General features: G+C 35.1%; 3 protein-coding genes across 3 annotated transcripts; 1 reads left to right on the top strand and 2 right to left on the bottom strand.

The window, feature by feature from the left end:
• Positions 1–1,207: 1,207 nt before the first annotated feature.
• LOC127904467 (uncharacterized) lies at positions 1,208–2,338 on the top strand. Its single transcript, XM_052448310.1, has 3 exons — positions 1,208–1,622; positions 1,711–1,830; positions 1,931–2,338. The coding sequence occupies exons 1-3, from the start codon at positions 1,575–1,577 to the stop codon at positions 2,336–2,338; spliced, it is 576 nt and encodes a 191-aa protein (XP_052304270.1). The 5' UTR covers positions 1,208–1,574.
• A 1,160-nt stretch (positions 2,339–3,498) lies between these two features.
• Positions 3,499–6,676, bottom strand: LOC7484617 (malate dehydrogenase, mitochondrial). Its single transcript, XM_052448347.1, has 5 exons — positions 5,870–6,676; positions 5,205–5,378; positions 4,921–5,089; positions 4,724–4,824; positions 3,499–3,522 (listed from the first exon to the last, which is right to left on the bottom strand). Exons 1-5 carry the CDS (start codon positions 6,125–6,127, stop codon positions 3,499–3,501), a joined length of 726 nt encoding a protein of 241 aa, XP_052304307.1. The 5' UTR covers positions 6,128–6,676.
• Positions 6,677–7,164: 488 nt separating this feature from the next.
• LOC18106430 (pyruvate decarboxylase 1) lies at positions 7,165–12,368 on the bottom strand. The gene is made up of 7 exons (XM_006372290.3): positions 11,605–12,368; positions 10,587–10,750; positions 9,276–9,837; positions 8,807–8,895; positions 8,598–8,715; positions 8,007–8,195; positions 7,165–7,628 (listed from the first exon to the last, which is right to left on the bottom strand). The coding sequence occupies exons 1-7, from the start codon at positions 12,058–12,060 to the stop codon at positions 7,458–7,460; spliced, it is 1,749 nt and encodes a 582-aa protein (XP_006372352.1). The 5' UTR covers positions 12,061–12,368; the 3' UTR covers positions 7,165–7,457.
• Between the last annotated feature and the right edge of the window lie 7,698 nt (positions 12,369–20,066).

The raw sequence follows: 20,066 nt of genomic DNA, 5'->3' as shown, positions 1-20,066 counted from the left end.
AAAATGGGTTACAACAATTGTTATTGTTGAATTTATGTTAAAAATGTTAGTTTATAAATATAATTGTTATTGTTGGTTTATTTTAAAAATGTTAATTTATATATATAGAATTGCATTTAATTAGTTTATCTTAATTTAGGATATTATTGTTTGTATTGCTATAAATTTTATTGTTGAATTTATGTTAAAAATGTTAGTTTATAAATATAATTGTTATTGTTGGTTTATTTTAAAAATGTTAATTTATATATATAGAATTGCATTTAATTAGTTTATCTTAATTTAGGATATTATTGTTTGTATTGCTATAATTGTTATTGTTGAATTTATGTTAAAAATGTTAGTTTATATCCGTAAATTTGAATGGAAGACTTTAATCTAATGTTTGTCACTCTAAGTACCAATTTAACAATGAATGTTCATAGTTGTAATTATATATGATGTTATTGAATAAAATGTTGTGTTGATGATGATGAGTTGGGTTGAGATCCAGGATGATTGGATCGGGATGTGAAATAAAATTAGAAGTGTAATATGATTTTGTCGACAACTTGGGACCCCCCAGTACAGGGGAGGCTCTGTCGAATTTTTTTTTAAATAATCGAAGTTAATTATGTAATTATTCGTATACATTTGTGTAGATGCGTAGAATGAAATCGACAGCACGTCGTCAGAAGACGGTTGCAGCTAGTTCTTCTAGCAGCGAGGAGGACGTATCCTTAGGTGCTGATCACGGCGAGGAATCTACGCCAACTTGTGATGCTGCCTCTTCTAGCGCGGTTTCACAGCGCAGAAGCGGTGTGCCTTCACAGCGGGGTCAATTCACCCGCAAGTACCAAGCACAATGGAAGGATGACCTCTCAATGTAAGTTTGTTTAGGTTTTGGTTTTTTTTTTATATACTTATAACATAATTTATGAACAACTAATTAATATTAATTACTACTTTTATTTAATTTCAGGTTCACAAACATTGAGGCTGCAAGGACTATAACATTGGCGTTTAAATCGTCGATGGAGATTCCATTGTTTCAATGGAGCCAGGTTTCCAAACATCCTGAGTGGAAACCTAATATCGATGCATGGTTTAAGCGATTTCAGGTCGGTGTTAATTTTTAATTTACAGCTTATTTTTAATAAATGATTTTTATAATTTTATATCTTGTACTATTTTTATTTTATATGAATTATTTATATACACAGAACAAATTTGAGTGGGATAGGGCGGACAACAATGTTGTGAGGAGGGTATGGGAGAATCACGCGGCAACTAGGTAACATCGAAAATAATATTTATTTTTGTTTTATAATTTTATGTTTTAAATTCTAATTTGTTACTATGGAAGTAGGTTGCGTGATTTTTGGTATGACACCCAAAAAAAATCAAAAAGACATGCGAGGGATAACGGTCTTGAAGGATGGAATGAGGTGGCGGTTTGGCAGGAATTCAAACCGCCATTCATCTCGGGGGAAATATGGACGGCATATATTGAGCACGTGACCTCAGAGCGGTTCTCACGGCGCTCACATTCTGGCGCCGACAACCGGAACCGGCAAATTCATGGTTCGGTGACGATGCACACTGGCGGATCCGTCCCATTCAGCGCACATGCAAAGCGGATGGTAAGAGTAATTTTATTGAAATATATCGTTAATTAATTTGTCGTTCCTTATAATATATTTAACTTTCAACCTATTTTTTATATTACAGGCTGCGTCTCTTGGACGTGAACCGAGTCCAATGGAGCTGTTTCTAGAGACGCATGTGCGGAGTCAAGACCGCCAAAAGGGGGTGCAGCAGTTCGTGGACAACCGTGCTCAGCACTTCGTGGTATGTTTGTTCATTCATTTTATTTTGTAAGTTATTATTTTCTTGAATTGCATCTTGAATGAATTGCATTTGATGATTTTTTTACCGATGAAATTTTCAGGAGACCTATAATAGCCGGTTGAGGGAGAGATATGGGGACAATCCGTCGACCCATCCAGATTTCGATCCAGATTTGTGGATGGAGGCGGGATCGTCTGGTGGACCCGATAAAAACAGGGTCTACGGGCTCTCCAACACTACGGCTGACAACTTGCGTTCGACTCGTAGTGTCTCAACTGTTGGAAGCTCTCCATCAGTATCGAACACCCAGTCTGAGGAGTTCATTGCGTTGAAACAACAATATCAACAACTCTCGACGAATTATGATGAGCTCCGTCAAATAGTCATGGAGATGAGATCAAAGATGGGTGACGATACTTGTGCAGCATCTTTTTGGCCGTATGGTCCCGGGAACAACCAGCCTCCTCCTCCTCCTCCGCCTCCTCCTCCAGCTCCGCCGCTATTCTAGTTTAATTTTGTTTTTTAAACACATTAAAATTTGTAATGAATATTATTACTTTTACATTTTTAATGTTTAATGCATTTTTATTTGTTTATCAAGGTTTTTTTACAATTAATCAATTATTTTTTTTAATATTTTAAATACGTTCCGACGGATATATCGGCATTTAACAGAGAGTTGCAAAAAAATTACGTGATTTTGCCACATTCACCGACGGATTGCCGACGGATACTATCCGTCGGTGATTTTATACCGATGGCATTACCGACGGATAGTATCCGTCGGTAATTCACAGAGAGTTGCAACAAAAATTACAAGCCATGCCATCATTACCGACGGGTTTTCCGTCGGTAATGCCGTCGGTAATTATCCTTGACATTACCGATGGCTATAGTCCGTCGGTAATGTTCCCGCGGGAAACTTTTTTTGGCGCGCGCGTATCCGTCGGTGTTTCCGTCGGTGGGTGTTTTTTTTTATTTGCGACATAATTAGCGACGGAAATGGGATTTACCGACGACTGTTATACCGACGAACGTGATCCGTCGGTTACTCCGTCGGTATTATTTTTACCGACGGAGTGCATTGATGTCACCGACGGAATTAGTCCGTCGGCAAAACTGTATAATGTTGTAGTGTTTGGGTTTAAGAAAAGTGGAAGTAGCAAGTAAGTGATTCTCTCTCATGTTACTTTTAATTATGATTTGTTTATGGAAAGATTAGAGAGAGAGAGAGAGAGAGAGAGAGAGATTAGGGTTTATAAGGATTAGAAGTTTATGTTGTTAAGATTGATTTATGATTATTAAGGGTTTAATGTTAGGTGATTAATTAGTATGTTGTTAAAAATAAAGATTTGTGAGTTGATTTGTTTAAATTAATTTTTATGGGTTAAGAAATTCATTTTTACCTTGCTGTAAAATCTGGACAGAATGGTCTTGAGGTTGAAGATGACCAAATTTTATTTTGGTCCTTGATTTGTGAAAGTTTCAGTTTAGTCCCTAAACTTTGAAAAAATTACAATTTGACCCCTAAATGTATTTTGAGATTCTGGACAGTGTTATTATGAGGTTAAGGATGATGAATCTCATTTTGATAATGGATTTGGAATATTTTCAGTTTGGTCCCTAAATTTTGGGAATTTACATTTTAGTCCCTAAACTTTATAAAAATTACAGTTCGGTCCCTGGTTTGTTCTAGACAGAATTAAGGATGGTTTATGGGTGAAATTTCAGTATGGTTATGTATTTACAGTTTGGTCCAGTTTTGGTAAAATTACGTTTTGGTCCCTGTTTTGGATAATTGTCGTTTTAGTCCCTAAACCTAGGAGACTAAACCTAGTTTTCTTTTATGCATTGGAATCTTTTATTTGTGTTGCTTTGAGTTGCTTTTGAGTATATTTCATATATTTATTGTAGGTTCTCCTAACGATCCTTAATAGGTTTTTCGGGTCTTTCATCTGATATTCCTTTTAATCTATATTCTTTCGGGTGAGTGGGATAATCTTTAATATGCATATATTATAAATAAATATGTATGTTGATTATACAATGAGTACTAGTTAATTTCTTGAATACTTATATATGTTGCTTTATTTTCCGAGTACTCATTTATTCTTGAATTTGCACTCGCAATCTGTCAAACTAAATTCTATTTGATATGATATACGTTTCTTTGATGATTCTGTAATATCTATTATGCCTTGATATGGGACTTGTCAGTAACTCCATGCTAACGGAGAGTAGTTAGCCTATGTGCACATAGTATTCTGTATGCCTAGCTGGTGAGAGAGGCATCAGCCTGTGGCGACTGATCATCCCACAGTGGTCACCTTCGGGTGTCATCTGGTCACCTTCGGGTGTCATCTGATCTCTGACATGTATTCCACTACGTTATGATAATATGTTTAGTATGTATATGTATATGTATATCAAGATAAATCATCTTGCAAACTATTAATATTATAAATATCTAAAATGTATATTAAATATTATTCCCTCACTGAGTTGGTTGAACTCACCCTTCATTCTTAATATTATTTCAGGTTCTTAGTTTCTGATAGCAGTTGGACTTTGTAGAGTGTTCCTGCTTCTTCAATTTTGGTCGGTATGCCTTGCTTGTTTTGCGAGGCTTTCCTTTTAGTTTTGATTTGATGTCTTAGATGCTCCACTATTACCTTGTTTTAATTAAGTTTGGATTTTGACAATATAATAAGTATTATGGATTATTGTTTTTGTTTTAATTACTGATGAGGAGTTTTAAACTATCTTTTGGTTTCATCACTTTTGAATAATATAATATTTCTGAAGATTATGAAATGCTGTGTATTTTTGAATAAATTGTTCTTTTGATATGTTTGTTTTGAGGCTTAGCGTAGGTGGGGTGTCCTTTCGACACCGCTCTTGCATTGCCGGTCATGGACCCGGGATTCGGGTCGTGACAGAAAATAGGGAGGATGGTTATGCCAGCATGCCCGCCAACTACTGGCACATTAACCTCTGCAACAGGAAGACGCAATAGAAAACTCAGGCATACATTTCCTTAGAAGGTGTACAGAAACATGAAAGCAACCTAAAGCAAGAAAATAGATATACCAGCCACGGGAACTTTAACCTTCCCAGCATAGAAAGTTTTAGCTCTGACTACATCAAGCGTTGTCACACCAAACAGCTTCCTCTCGTCAAATGTCCCTGCGTTCTTGAAAACTTCAGCAGCTATCGGGACAGTAGAATTCACTGGATTGCTTATCATATTAACCAGAGCCTAATCCCATCAATGAAATCGAAATTATCAACAATCAACATATCCATCAAGGCAGAGGAAATAAGAGAACGAATTCTCATTTCTTGAACAAGTATATCCCAGAAAAAGAGCTCACATTAGGGCAGTATTTTGCGATGGCTGTGCATAAAGATTTGACAATTCCTGCATTGATTTTGAAGAGATCATCACGAGTCATTCCGGGTTTTCTTGGAACTCCTGCTGGAATAATCACAACATCTGATCCGTCCAATGCTTCCACTAGCTGTTCTTCCCCAGCATACCCCGCAACCTGACAAAACAACAACAAGCCACCCCGCAAGCCAAAAGCAAAAATGAAAGGAAGGCAAAAGAAAATAAACCATTGAGCAATGTAACTGAGTTGATTCACTTCACAGATGTTTTCTATGTTGCTCGGACTCGGGATACATATCCGACATAGGTGCGTGTCCGACATGCATACTTATGTTGGACTCGGCTATTCTCTTAAGAACCTCTTTCATTTTTCCATGTAATTTGATTGTTTTCCATTCCTATGTTCAAGTGTCTAGTGTGGGACCCGGCTACTGTAAGGCAAAATGAAGGGTCGAAGCAACATAGGATTTTTTAATTTCCAAAGAAACAAAAGAAATGACAAATAAAAATGGAAGGAAACCTTGAATCTAATACTTTGCATTTGTTTTCCCTCGTTGTGCAACATGAAGACTTGAAACAGGCCCATTAGTTGAATTTGGCCATTAAACTCGATGATACATAAGCAAATAGCTAGCAAGAGTTATGGACCTGAGCACGAGAATTGATGTGGCTAACATCAGCAGCAACTCCAGGAGTGTTGGCTATGTCATAGAGGGAGAGAGATGAGATTAGTGGGTTTAACTTCAAAAGCAAAGCCAACGGCTGCCCTATGCCACCTGCTGCACCAAGTATTGCCACTTTGCGTTCTGGCCTAGACTCTGTTGATGAGTATGATCGGCCAACAAGGTGCCTGGATGTGCATGGCCTTAACGCTGCCCGAGAAGATCTTAACACTGCAGCCTTCATTTTGCAAAAAGAGAAGGAATGGAACAGGAAGAGAGTGGTAGAAGAGAAGACTAGTTCACAGTGAGGAATCTCTAAAAGCAAAAGTTTTTAATTTTGTGGTTTTGGTTGGAGAGGTCGCTGCCACTCTGTATGCTTTAGAGCATGAGCTTGAGCACGTCAGCTAATGCAAGCATTTCCCCTCACGCCCGCGAATAAAGTTCGTGCCAGCTTTTGATATTATCTCCACGGGTGCAACCAATTTTCCAAATTTTGTTTAAATAAAAACAAGTTACCAAATCTTTGGAGTCTGCTTCCGGATGGGTAATAAGAAAATGGCCAAGAAACTAAAAAGAATAGCGGAATAGGGTGGCGAACTCAATTCAAATACCAAGCATCATGGTCCAAGGTCTTAACAAGCTGCACACGAATTGTCTGAAAGTCCATTAAATCCAAAGTGAAAAATACAATCACTACAGGATGGAGCACCATCGTGGGATGAATTGGCACTACAATAACCTCCTCCCCATAAACGGCAACACTGTTTCATCACCAAATATTATAATCTTCTTTGTAAAATGCAGTTGTATCCACCTCATTAATTCATTTGTATTTCCTCCCAATGGCTCTAGAAAAATCAAAACCTTTCTATATAGAACCAAACTAATAATGTTCTTAGCATTACGAGGCACAAAGAAGGCAGAAAAGGGGTGGAGGAGAGAGATCCTATGCCGAAGGATGCACGCTTCTGTCTCATCTCTTATTTTCTTGCTACAAGGCATGCATGTTCTTATTTCTAACAACGAAGTTATGATAAGCAATTGAGCTACCGAATTTTTATGTCAACGTACCTAAAAAGTGTCACTTGGAGCTCTCAAAACATCAGGGAGCTGAGTACATCAGCATATAATCCTTGTGTATCTATCTCCAATGTTGAGGGGGCTGTATCGGAACTTATGGTCTTGAGAAAGATGAGTTAGTAATTAATTGATGGAACAGAATCTGGAGAGGTTCTATGAGCTCTGTAAATAGACCAGAACATAAAAACTGAATTGCAGAAGTTAATCATAAACTGAGTTCAACTCTATATTGCACTTTGCCATACATATATAAACAACCTCATCGACAAGACAACTAAATTATTTCACATCACATATCCAACTCCTTTCTATAATTGATAGAGTGCTATAGAGTTTAAACTTCATTATGGATGGGTTAGAATTGGAAGCTGAAAGCAGTGACAGGACTAGTAACAATTTCACACAAAGAAAGGAATCCCATCTTTCCTCTTATTTCTAGTTATAATGTAGAAAGTGATGTCTAGGCTCGCAGAAATGCTATAGCATTAGCTCGATTACTGGGGGTTTGGAGGTCTGCCGGTTGCGGCTGAAACTCGAGGTGCCCACTCCAGCAGCTCTTTGCTAGTGTCATCCTTGTGCACGAAAATCTCAATGAAACAGAGAGAATCTTTTTGTTCTCCTGTTGCTGTCGCTATTGCTGCTGTCAATTCATCCTCCGTGCGCACCTGTATTTCACAGCATAATCCATCAGCTTATCTTGAAGAAATCAATCTCAGTCATTACTTGCGAATTCGCTTCATAAATTTGTCTTTTAGTTTGTTGAATGTATATATTGCCACCCTGTTCTATGAGGTTTGCAATTCAAAGAAGTTTATGGTATAGGATCACTTGTTCTTTCTTGTGGTTATAGAGCTATAACTCAAGGAGTCGATAGAAATTACTCAATGCTGCAGTTGAGAAACGATGGGACTATGGGAACAGCCGAAGGGAAAATTTTGCTAAAAGCACATTAAAAATAAGTGAAGGGGAACAGTCTGAATTTGGAGCAGAAGTAAAAATGATTTGAGGGGAAAAACGAATATCTCAAATCTATTTATGCTAACCTTTGCTGTCCAGCATTTGCCTTCACCATTGTGGATGGCATTAACAAGGCCAGTGTAGTCCCAGTTCTTGATCACATTGTAAGGACCATCATGAATCTGTGCTTCAATCGTATAACCTCCATTGTTGATGAGGAATATGATAGTCCTTTGCCCACATCGGATCATAGTTGAAATATCCTGAGCTGTTACCTGAGTAAGGAGAAAACTGTTAACCATATGGTACAACTTACAAATTTTGCATTCATCAAAATGAACCAGCAAATTAGCATAGAGAAGTTATAAACATGACTAGACCACGATCAGGATTTGAAACATTTTCTTTAGGTATTGCTATGGGTTGTAGCAATAAATAACAAACTGTAACCTATTTCAATTTCCCTGACGCTATCTTTATAACCGCAGTGACAACGTCTTCTATACCCATAATTGAATACTGGTTTACAAGAGACAGAAGTTTTGGCACTCAAACAGAGTAGAATTTTTTTCTTTTTCTTCCCTTTTGTACGTATATCCTTAACGCCACATGATGGTGAAGAGTTTCCAATCATTGCAGATGAGATACTGAAGTGTAATTCAAATGGCATCACTCACCTGGAAACTCCCATCACCTATACAGGCAATCACACGCTTATCTCTAGCTGCCTGAGCATAACCAAGAGATGCACCAACTGACCAGCCAATTGATCCATACTGCATCTGAAATTCATACCTGCACAAAATTGTTAATGAACAGTTACCAACCTGTTTAAACTTAAATCATATAGGAGCTTAAATTGCTCTTATTAAAGACTCCAACTTACCCACAGTTCTCAGGGAGGCAGAGTTTCTGACAATTAAACCATGAGTCTCCGGTTTCAGCAATTACAGCAGAATCCCCCCCTAACATGCTCTGTTGAATGTTCAATTTTGTTACAATAATTAAGTAGGAATAAACAAGAATGCCGATCCTAAGTATTTACTGTTCAGAATCTTCAATCAAAACTCATTTAAGAGACCTAGCAATCCATGTTATCATGGTGACTAACGCCATTCGATTACATTGATGGAGAAATGACAGTGGATGCGCAAATGACCTATACAAGTAATTTTTCCCCCCTCCTGAAATGAAAAGGGACATAAAGGAAAGAAGCCAGGACAAACATGCAAGATACACATTTAGACTTTTAATATTCACAAGAAGCATATCTGTTAATAAACAAAGGAATTGTTTAGGCCTCTGACATAATCCAGTTAGAAATATTGCATCACATCATTCTTTTTTAGCCTTACCTGAATGTGCTTGAACAGTACATTGACCCTAAGAGGCTCATCTTTCTCACGCATCAAAGGCATGCCAGGAGGGAAAAAGATGCGTCTGTAATTTTCCAAAGCTGTGCTGTTTTTCTTCAGTTTTTTGGCCAAAGCACCTAAGAAGTCAGCCATAAAAACCCATCCAAGCGAAGGGCCATTGCCAATAGTCACACGATTAGGCTGCACTATGATTGATTTCTCCTTCTTGATCAGCAAAGAATATCCAACAGAGCTAAAATCATTGAAGATGGGACCAACAAAAACATAGGCATCAGCAGACTCTACTATCTCCGCACAGAAGCAGGTGCTGGCAGCACCCCAATATGTCCCTATGAAGTGAGGGTGGTGCTCTGGCACTAGCCCTTTCCCAGAAGGCATGACAGCTAAGGGATATCCACTGGCATCTGCTAATTCTATAAAGGCCTTCTGCCCCTTTGCTACTCTAAGCTTGGGTCCGCCAATAATGACAGGCTTCACAGCTTTATTCAGAAATTCGGCAGTTGCTTCAACAGCTGCTTCTAATCCTAAATAGTTGCTAACCCTGCATGAAAAGCAAAGTATAGCTGCTTCAATATCTCTATAACAAGTATTTCATACAAGTAACGATTTTTAAACAAGTCTAAACACAATCTCTTGAGCTATAATTTGTCCTTTTCTATCAACAAAACTGGCCACCAAGCCTAATTACTACAACATACAAAATCTAATAATGTGTCAGTTCTTTCTTTCTTTTTTCCCTTTTCCTATTTTTCCACTTCGAGAGAAACGAACTTCACCGATCATATTTAACGCTATAATTAACAACTAACCAAAAACTTCTCCTCTAAAACACATTGTATCTGCTTAACTCTGCTTCAATTCTACCCCTAAACAAAATCCATTTGTTAACTTCATTTCACTTTCGTATGTCAGCATATTATAGCAGCCCAGGGTGTTGTTCATGTTCTTGTACAACCTTATTCCTTTCCTTTTTTTTCTAAGAGGAAAAAAAAAAAACTTTGTTTACTTTTTTCTGCAAGCATTTTATGGACAATTTCTTCTATCTGCTCATGATCGTCAGAGCTATCTATATATTAGTTCATTCCAATCACCATTATTCACATTGCTTTTAATGTATCATTATCTTACTTACAAATTGACAAAGTATCAAAAAGTCATAAATATTAAACCTATGATTGAGCTCCCCTTTCAATTAAACTAATCAAATTGCATAATGGTCATGAAAAACAAACAAATTATATACTCCCTATTCTAAACAAGGAGACTAGAAAAATGAGAGAAAAGACTTACTTAGGTGCCAGAAAGAATGGCACAGGTTCCCTAGAGAAAGTTGGATGAGGGATTCCGGACAAATTACAGCTTATACTAATATAAGCTGGTTTACTTTCCTTCAGAGCAGTAGAAATTGCCGTGTCAATCTGCTCATGTGCATCGTCCAAGTTGTTCACCACTGCCTGTCACACGTTACCACCATCATTACCCCATTATGACATAACACACACAACATATACTGAAGTTCCTTGTGCATCAAAATCATTACATGAAACCATAGTTATCAGACTCGATCCGGAGTTGACCCGGCTAAGTAGATAGATCCTGGGTTACATGGGTTAACTCGGAAAAATTTAAAAAAAAGTATTTAAAATTTTAAAATTTGATATGAAAAAAATTAAGAAATAATTAATGTGAATATAGGCTATACATGTTATAAATAATAAAGTTTAAAAGATTATTTCAAAAGGTTTTGTATTTCACATTGAAAAAAATACTATTTTAGTATGTTATTTTTTTAAGTTGAAGTATTTAAACCAAAAAAGTTTTTTATTCCATATTGAAAAAATAATTTTTTTCTTGTGAATATAAAATATATATACTAAAGGGCTTCAAATCACATATTTAAAAAATAAAATATTCTTCTAGTATTTATATAGGAAACTTTAAAAATGATTAATAACCAACTAAAAAATATAAAAAAAAAGAAGCCTCTAGCTAAGAGAGAAAACACATTTGAAAAAAAAAATCGAGTCTCAACCAAGTTTTGTTAGGTCATCCAGATCATGGGTCAACCCAGAAGGTCAACCGGGTTTCGCTGGGTTTTTACTTATCCCGGTCTTTTGCCTTACCCGGAGCGGTTTGGGTTGACCCGCCGAGCCGGTTCGGGTTTAATAACTTAAAACATAAAAATGATCCATGATTTTCCTCAAATACATTTTTCTAACACAAATCAATGAGTAATATTATGGACGAACAGAATTGCTTCACGTGAAAATAACTTTGCATAAATAGCATTGATTTATTATTAACTTACTTGAACGCAAGTGACCGTCTGAAAGCACCTGAGCTCCTGTGTAAAATCAGGCAACCCAATAGTGTGATGCAGAATCCTGCTCGTTCCATAATCATTGGAATTGGGCCCACCAACAATACAGATAATAGGCAAATTCTCACTATAAGCACCAGCAATCGCATTAAGCACACTAAGCCCACCTACAGTAAAAGTCACCACACATGCCCCGACACCTTTGGCACGTGCATACCCATCAGCAGCATAGCCAGCGTTCAGCTCGTTACAGCAGCCGATCAAGTTCAGCTCTGGTTCATCTATCAAATGGTCTAAAAGTGTCAAGTTGAAGTCTCCAGGAACAGAGAACACATAATTCACGCCGATCTCTACTAGCCGCCGAGCTAAATGATGCCCCAAAGTTCCACTGAAGGTATGGCCAGGAACAGGAGCTGGAGCTAGAGCTGAGCTGGGGTGTGCCATTGAGCCAAGTTGGTTTGCAGATTAATTCCACGATAAAACTAAAGTAATGCAAAAATATGAAATGAGGGTTTGAAGCTTTAAGAGGGTAACGAAAGAGTTGATAGTGTTTGGTTGGTTTTGAAGGGTTGTGTGTGTGATTATATAGGTTTTGACAGGTGGGGTTAGTGTAAAAATGAAGTGCTGGTTCTTCTGGTCGTGGTTTTGAAAGCTACGGGCAAATGGCAAGGCCAAGATGAGGAGGAGAAAGCTTGAGAGGAAAGTAAGACATATACTAGCATTTGATCTGGGTTTTAGAATCCGTAATTCTTGTTTTTGCCGCTAGTTTTAGAATCAGAGATGGTGATTGTTGACTACTGGTGTCTCGTTTTTAACTCGTGCGTTTTGGATTTCCACTTGGATTCGATTGGATTGGATGTCACCAGCTTTAAAAACGTGTGGATTGGCGTAGATTTCGAGCGGTAAAAATTGTTTTTAGGCATGAATTTTATGGATGTTTTTCAGTGTGGTTAAAATATTATTTGTTTAAAATTTAAAATATTTTTGTTTAAAATTAATTATTTTTTATATTTATAAATTATTTTGATTTGTTGATATAAAAATAAATTTTTAAAAAACATTATTTTAATATATTTATAAATAAAAAAATATTTTAAAATATAATATTCATCCCACTTTACAAAAAAAAATATTCTTATATTTATCAGTTATACCTGTAATTAATTGGCAATTAGCATCGCTATTGCAGGACATGCCTTCAATTTGTTTTTCTAGAATTTGACTAAAAAGCATAGTTTTAAAACCCTGCCCGACCTAGTGGGTCGATCCGGGACCCGGCCGACCCGGGGTTGAAACCGAATCAGGTTTAAGAAAAAATAAAGGAAGTCAAAACTCAGGATGACCCAGCTGACCCGGTAAGATCCGGTCAAAAATCCAGTTGCAACTTGTTGACTTTTGTTTTTTTTTATTAAAACGACGTCGTTTTGATTTAAAAAAATCAGAATTGACTCAGGTGACCCGGTCAAAACCCAGAACTCGAGCCTTGGCTGGGTTTAAAAACTTTTAAAAGAATCTCATTGGAGACAAGTAGCCCCATCAAATGAAATAAAATATACACATTCATTTATAACTGTTGAACACGTAAAATAAAATAAATATAAATATATATATATATATATATATATATATATATATATATATAAAAATTGAAGTAAAAAAAATTAAAATATTTAAACATATTTTTTCATCTTATAAACAAAAATGATCTTAATCATCAAACTAACACCATTTTATTGACATTTCTTTTAAACAAGCTGGTTTTTCTTGTTCATCTGGATGCATAATAATTTTGAAGCAGCAAAATTGAAAATAGAGTGGAAATGTTTTGATGGGAGGGGGGATTCTTGCAGAGTCAGAATTGGCGGTGGCTTATTTAATTTGTTGTGACTTGATGACATCCAGAGAGTACTAGTTCATTAACACACGTTTGCCACACCTCGATCAAAAGTTTATTTTTTTTTTAATGTAAAAAGAAATATGCAAATGTTGTCTACATAGATTCGACATCAAATAAATTTATAGAGCCAAAATCTTTTTTTTTTTTTCATCAAAACTTGCTTTTGTAATTCATATAATTTTCTTTTACCCAAAAAATATATTATTTTATAAAAAGCATGGTTTATTCAACAAAAAACTAATATAAATTTGAAAGATAATATTTTAAATAATTGTAATGATTTGAAATAAATTTAATAGAATATTCCTGAATAAAAAAGAAAAGAAAATCTACATAACAAGCAATATTGTTAAAATCACGATGATTTTTTGAGTCAAATATACTTATTGTTGTTACTCATTTTTGGACCCCATGTAACGGAGATGGTGTATACCTCTTTTGAACCAAATATAGGAGATTAATTCATGATTGTTGAGGATTTGACAAAAGCAAAGAAGAAAGAAATGTTTTTTGAACCCTATTTGAGCTGTTTTTTGCCCTCTTTATCCTCCCCCTTTGCTGCCAAAGTCGTCAGGTTTCTTAGACTGATTAGGAGTCTTCATAATGCTAAATTTGTTTCTTTTTTATTTGGTCTTTAAGGTTGGATAAATCCCTCAAAATATGCACTACAAAAAAAACTGATACTGCTGCTGTCGTAATTTTTTGTTCCAACTTAGGCTCTGATTCTGACTTGGTTTCGTACAATATCCGACCATCCTAGCTATATTTTTTTCATTCATGACATGTTGAAAAATTGACCTCCACCTTTATTGGGTCCTGTGCCTCACTATTCTTATGGCAGACTCTCAGTCAGATTGGGATGCTCGGGATTATCAGATCAAGAAATCCTTTTGACCAACCAGGTTGTGGCCAGGTTCTGTTCTTCAAAATGAATTTATCTCACTTTGAACCCTTCATGAAAGTTGTAGACCTGTACGTGTAAATGAATTTAGGATTTTGAATATCCTGATTTCGATATCAGAAGCTCAAGATATTCTCATGTGAATATCTAATGAGAAAGCAGAGAATTCTACCGCGAGAAGGATTCTGACCCGGGTTTTGCAATAAAGACCCTGTTTCCATCATAATTTTGGTGGTCGTTGTTCTTAGGTCACACTCTCAGTCATATCGGGGTGCTCGGCATTGTTAGTTTCTAAATTAGATCAAGAGACCCTTTTTAACCAACCAGATTGCTGCCAGATTCTGTTCTTTAAAATGATTTTTCCTCACTTTGAATCCTTCATCAAAGTTGTAGTCCTAGACGCGTACATGAATTTTGACTTTTGATTCACTTGATTTTGATATCTGAAGCTCAAGATATTCCTATTTGAATATCTAACATGAAAGTAGAGAATTCTGACACGAGAAGCATTATGACCCGAGTTTTGCACTAAAGACTCTACTTCCATCACAATTTTGTTGGTCGTTGTTCTTAGTTCATATTCTCAATCATATCAGGATGCTCGGCATTGTCAGTTTCTGAATTAGATCAGGAAACCCTTTTTTGACCAACCAGATTGCTGACAGATTCTGTTCTTTAAAACGATTTTTTCTCACTTCAAATCCTTCATCAAATTTGTAGTCCTGAACGCTTAGATGAATTTGGGCTTTTGAATCCCTTGATTTCGATATCAAAAGCTCAAGATATTCCCGTTTGAATATCTAGTGTGAAAGCAGAGAATCCTATTGTGAGAAGGGTTCCAACCTGAGTTTGTTTGTAATTTTGTTCTTCAAAATGATTTTTATCTCACTTTGGATCCTTCATGAAAGTTGTAGTCCTGTACGTGTAGATGAATTTAGGTTTTTGAATCGCCAGATTTCGATATTAGAAGCTCCAGATATTTCCATTTGAATATCTAGTTTGAAAGCAGGGAATCCTGTCGTGAGAAGAATTTTTGCCCGAGTTTGCAGGGACACAATTGCAAGATGCTTAAAGTTTGAAGACCAATTACAGGCCAATTTGAAGGGCTTTTTTTGGACCAAGGACTAAATGGAAAAGGTGCTAAAATAAGGGAGTTGATTGAACATAAATTAGAAGAAATTTTGCCTGATGAAGAAGTTGAAGAACGGGGATTAGATCAGAAAAGCAAAATAAAGGAGTTTATCACGTTTTGCTTTCATTTTTAAACAAGACGACGCCGTACTACCCTTTGTTTTGACACAAACCGCACAGCCCCTTCATGAAAATATAATTAACATAACACTATCCATTTGCATTGTGAGAACAGTGCCTCCCCGCTTGCAATTCTTTCCTTTCCTCTGCACAGCTATCCCGGTTAATTTCTTTCCCTTTATCTGTAATTTCCTACTGGTTTCCATGTTTCTCTCGCTTGATTGGAGAGCTGCAGACCATGTTTTTTTTTTTTTTTTTGCTTTAGTTCAAAGGAAACAACTAATGCCTCATGGTCCCAGCTATGGAAGGAATAAAAAGGAGTCGCACCATCCTCTAATTAGTTAAATATAATATTTATCCTAGTTTGCGAAAAGAACTATTCTTATATTTATTAGTTATAACCGTAATTAATTGGCAATTAGCATCGCTATTGCAGGGCATGCCTTCATTTTGTTTTTCTAGACTTTGACTAAAAAATATAGTTTTAAAACCCAGCCCGACCCGGTGGGTCGATCCAGGACCCGACAGACCCGAGGTTGAAACTGGACCGGGTTGAAGAAAAAATAGAGGAAGTCAAAACCTGGGGTGACTCGGCTGACCCGATCAAAAATCCAGTTATAACCCATTAACTTTTGATTTTTTTTAACTAAAACGACGTCGTTTTGATTTTTTTAAAAAAATCAGAATTAACCCGGGCGACCCGGTGACCCGGTCAAAACCCAGAACCGGATCTTGAGCCGGGTCAACCACAGGTCGGGTTTAAAAACTTTAAAAAGAATCTCATTGGAGACAAGTACTAGCCACCAGCTGAATTCTCTCTTTTCTCAAGGACCAGAGATTTTATTTTATTTTGTTCTGCAACAGCCCCATAAAATGAAATTAAATATACACATTCATTTATAACTGTTGAACACGTAAAATAATATATATAAAAAATTTGAAGTAAAAAAAATTAAAATATTTAAACATATTTTTTCATCTCATAAACAAAAATGATCGTAATCATCAAACTAACACCATTTTATTGACATTTCTTTTAAACAAGCTGGTTTTTCTTGTTCATCTGGATGCATAATAATTTTGAAGCAGCAAAATTGAAAATAGAGTGGAAATGTTTTGATGGGAGGGGGGATTCTTGCAGAGTCAGAATTGGCGGTGGCTTATTTAATTTGTTGTGACTTGATGACATCCAGAGAGTACTAGTTCATTAAAAGTGTGTTTGGCAGTGTGGTAGCGGTTGCTTTTCAAATAGTTTTTCGTGCCGAAATACATGCCATTGATGTTTTTTTATTTTTAAAAAATCATTTTTGACATCAGCACATCAAAACGATCCAAAAAGTACAAACCGCACTCAATTTTAGCAAAAAAAAAATATTAAATTTAATAAAACGCAGTTACAAACACAATGTCAAACGGTCTCTAACACATGTTTGCCACACCTCGATCAAAAGTTTTTTTTTCTTAATGTAAAAAGAAATATGCAAATGTTGTCTACATAGATTCGACATCAAATAAATTTATAGAGCCAAAATCTTTTTTTTTTTTTCATCAAAACTTGCTTTTGTAATTCATATAATTTTCTTTTACCCAAAAAATATATTATTTTATAAAAAGCATGGTTTATTCAACAAAAAACTAATATAAATTTGAAAGATAATATTTTAAATAATTGTAATGATTTGAAATAAATTTAATAGAATATTCCTGAATAAAAAAGAAAAGAAAATCTACATAACAAGCAATATTATTAAAATCACGATGATTTTTTGAGTCAAATATACTTATTATAAAAAGTCATCTTAAAAACTAAAAAACCAATAAAATCAAATTAAAATTATTCTAACTCGTTTAAATCATGGTCAAATTAATAAATTCACAATTTTTGATAAATATAAATATTAAACTAGGACTACCACAGCCTCTCCACTAATTCTCTTGACACTCCCTCACAATCCAGCTAACCCGATCATTTATCTTCTCATCACCGATGATCTAGACATTGTGCTTGTTTAGGAGTGTAGTAGATATTACGTTTCGAATTTATTTTGTTTAGAAATATATTAAAATAAAAAAAAATATTTTTTTAAAATTTATTTTTAATATCTGTACATCAAAACAATTTAAAAATACAAAAAAATTAATTCAAAACAAAACAAATTTAAAATAATGAAATGACGGTTTAACTGTAATGCTAAACATGCACCTCATCTTCATCTCCCACGACACCATAATCACTAACACCGGTGACAGAGTAACTCGAGAACCACAAGTTGTCATCTCCTCCACAAAGACATATAGAGATTGAGTATAGGTCTTAAAGGAAAGGAGAAAAGTTGGTATACTCTTCGACTCAGGAAATGACGAGTATAGGTCATATGTGTGTGTGTGTACGAGTTTTTGGAAACGCAATTTAGAATTATTGCAAGGAACACTAAAATTCAACCGGAAATAATAATTGGAAACGCTAGTATACGAGTTTTTCATTTAGTTTTGTTTTCTTTTATTTTTCTATTCTATATTATTATGATTTTCTAGTTATTTGGTTTTAATTTTTTGATATAAAGAGTTATGATTAGTGAAGACATAGTTGAATAAAAAATTAAATATTTTGGTTGTTTTTTTATAATTATAGTACTTTTAGTGAATATTAATATTTTGACAGGTAAGAAACCTCATTATACCTCGCTCTTGTATACATCATCATATCTCATTAAGAAAAAATCTAAACTCCATTAGTCTTTTATTATTGGGCTAGACTCATTGCATCGTGAATCACTACAATGTAATGACATTTTTTTTTCTTTTCTACAAGGTAAAATGGTTTTTTACAGAAAATTTATCTAGTATTACGAAATTAATTGAAGATATAATAGTGTATTAACTTTTTTTGCATGGTTAAATGATATAAATGCTCTTAAAAAGTAAACAAAGCCTTTTGCTTCATTTCTTTTTTCATAATAAAATTACTTTATTGTCCTTCAAGTAAAAAATAAATAAAGGAGTCAAGGGGTATTTTCATATTTTCCTCGTGGTTCTTTTTGTTATAATCTATTTGAATTAAGGGAAAATAAATCTTTTAACGTATAAAAAAATAAAAAAATAAAAGAAAATGTGGTTGTGGCACATGCTATAAGTGGACATGGCCTGCACCTTTCAGGCAACAAGTGTGGTGTCTTGCGACGACCAAAAAGAACCAACTGTTGTGTCGTTCGAAGAGTCTAGTGGCGACGAAGCTAATGGAGTAGCGTGAGTTTTATAGGTGTTTTTTTGCTTTCCATTATACAGGGTATCTTGACCTTATATCTCACGTGTTCGTTAAGTTAACCTGGATTAATTTAGATTATCATCGTTTGGATTTTTTTTTATATTAAAAAATTTTAACTCAACCTGCAGTGTAGCGTGAGAAAAAAATAATATAGTGTTAACTAAAGAATGCATGAATAGTTTACCATTATCTAGCCTATTGTCCAACTCCACACCCCATGCCCCATGCCCTCTCTATAAATTTATAGAGTGTTTGAAAGTGTGGTAAATATTATTTTTTAAAGTAATTTTTATTTGAAAACGCATTAAAATAATTTTTTTTATTTTATTTTTTAAAAATTATTTTTGAACACATTAAAACCATTAAAAAATTAAAAAAAATAAATTTTAACAAAAGTAGATTCAACATCACTACCAAACATGACTTAGCTGCAATGTTGAACTCCTTTTTGTGTTTCTCTTCCCATTTTTGGCGAGTACAGAGGGGTGGTCTGACTGGTTCTCGCTTGGTTTGTCGATAAAAGCATGCACTGACCTCATCTCCATAACGCAAATTAATTCCAAAGTCCTGCTTGATTGGCATCATGGGGTCAATGAAAAGTTGGAGTACGTAGACTTTAATGGGAGCCAGCTCAGGTTGCCTGCTGCTGTCTTGGACCAATTAGTGATCGATTTGACTGGGACATAAAGTTAATGACGAATTATTTACCTGTTCTATTTTCTTTGCAGTTGCCGGCCCACGTGGACATAGGAAAAGAAATATTAATCCAATCAAATCATCATTATTAATTCATTAATTTTTTATTAGAATAATATTGTTTTTATTTTTTATAAAAAATATCTTTTAAAGTTCACCCGTAACCCGGATCGGATCTTATTTTATATCAAACTTTAAAACTATGGTTTATGATTTCTGAAATATGTATTGTATGTGTAAATTTATAGAATCACTGTCATGATTAACATTAGAGTATGCATGCAGCTCTATGGAAGAGGTGAATGAAAATAAAAGACTCTGAAAGATTGTGCCCCGAAAATATCATAAAATATGAAGAACAACTGCTCAATGAACAGTAGTAGGAGAAGCAACAAACTGACTAACAAAATGAATAACATATATAATATCTGAATGAGTAA

The sequence above is a fragment of the Populus trichocarpa genome, chromosome 17, assembly GCF_000002775.5.
Source record: "Populus trichocarpa isolate Nisqually-1 chromosome 17, P.trichocarpa_v4.1, whole genome shotgun sequence".
Lineage (NCBI taxonomy): Eukaryota > Viridiplantae > Streptophyta > Magnoliopsida > Malpighiales > Salicaceae > Populus > Populus trichocarpa.
The sequence above is the reverse complement of the archived record's forward strand: the minus strand, read 5'-3'. Positions and strand labels throughout refer to the sequence as shown.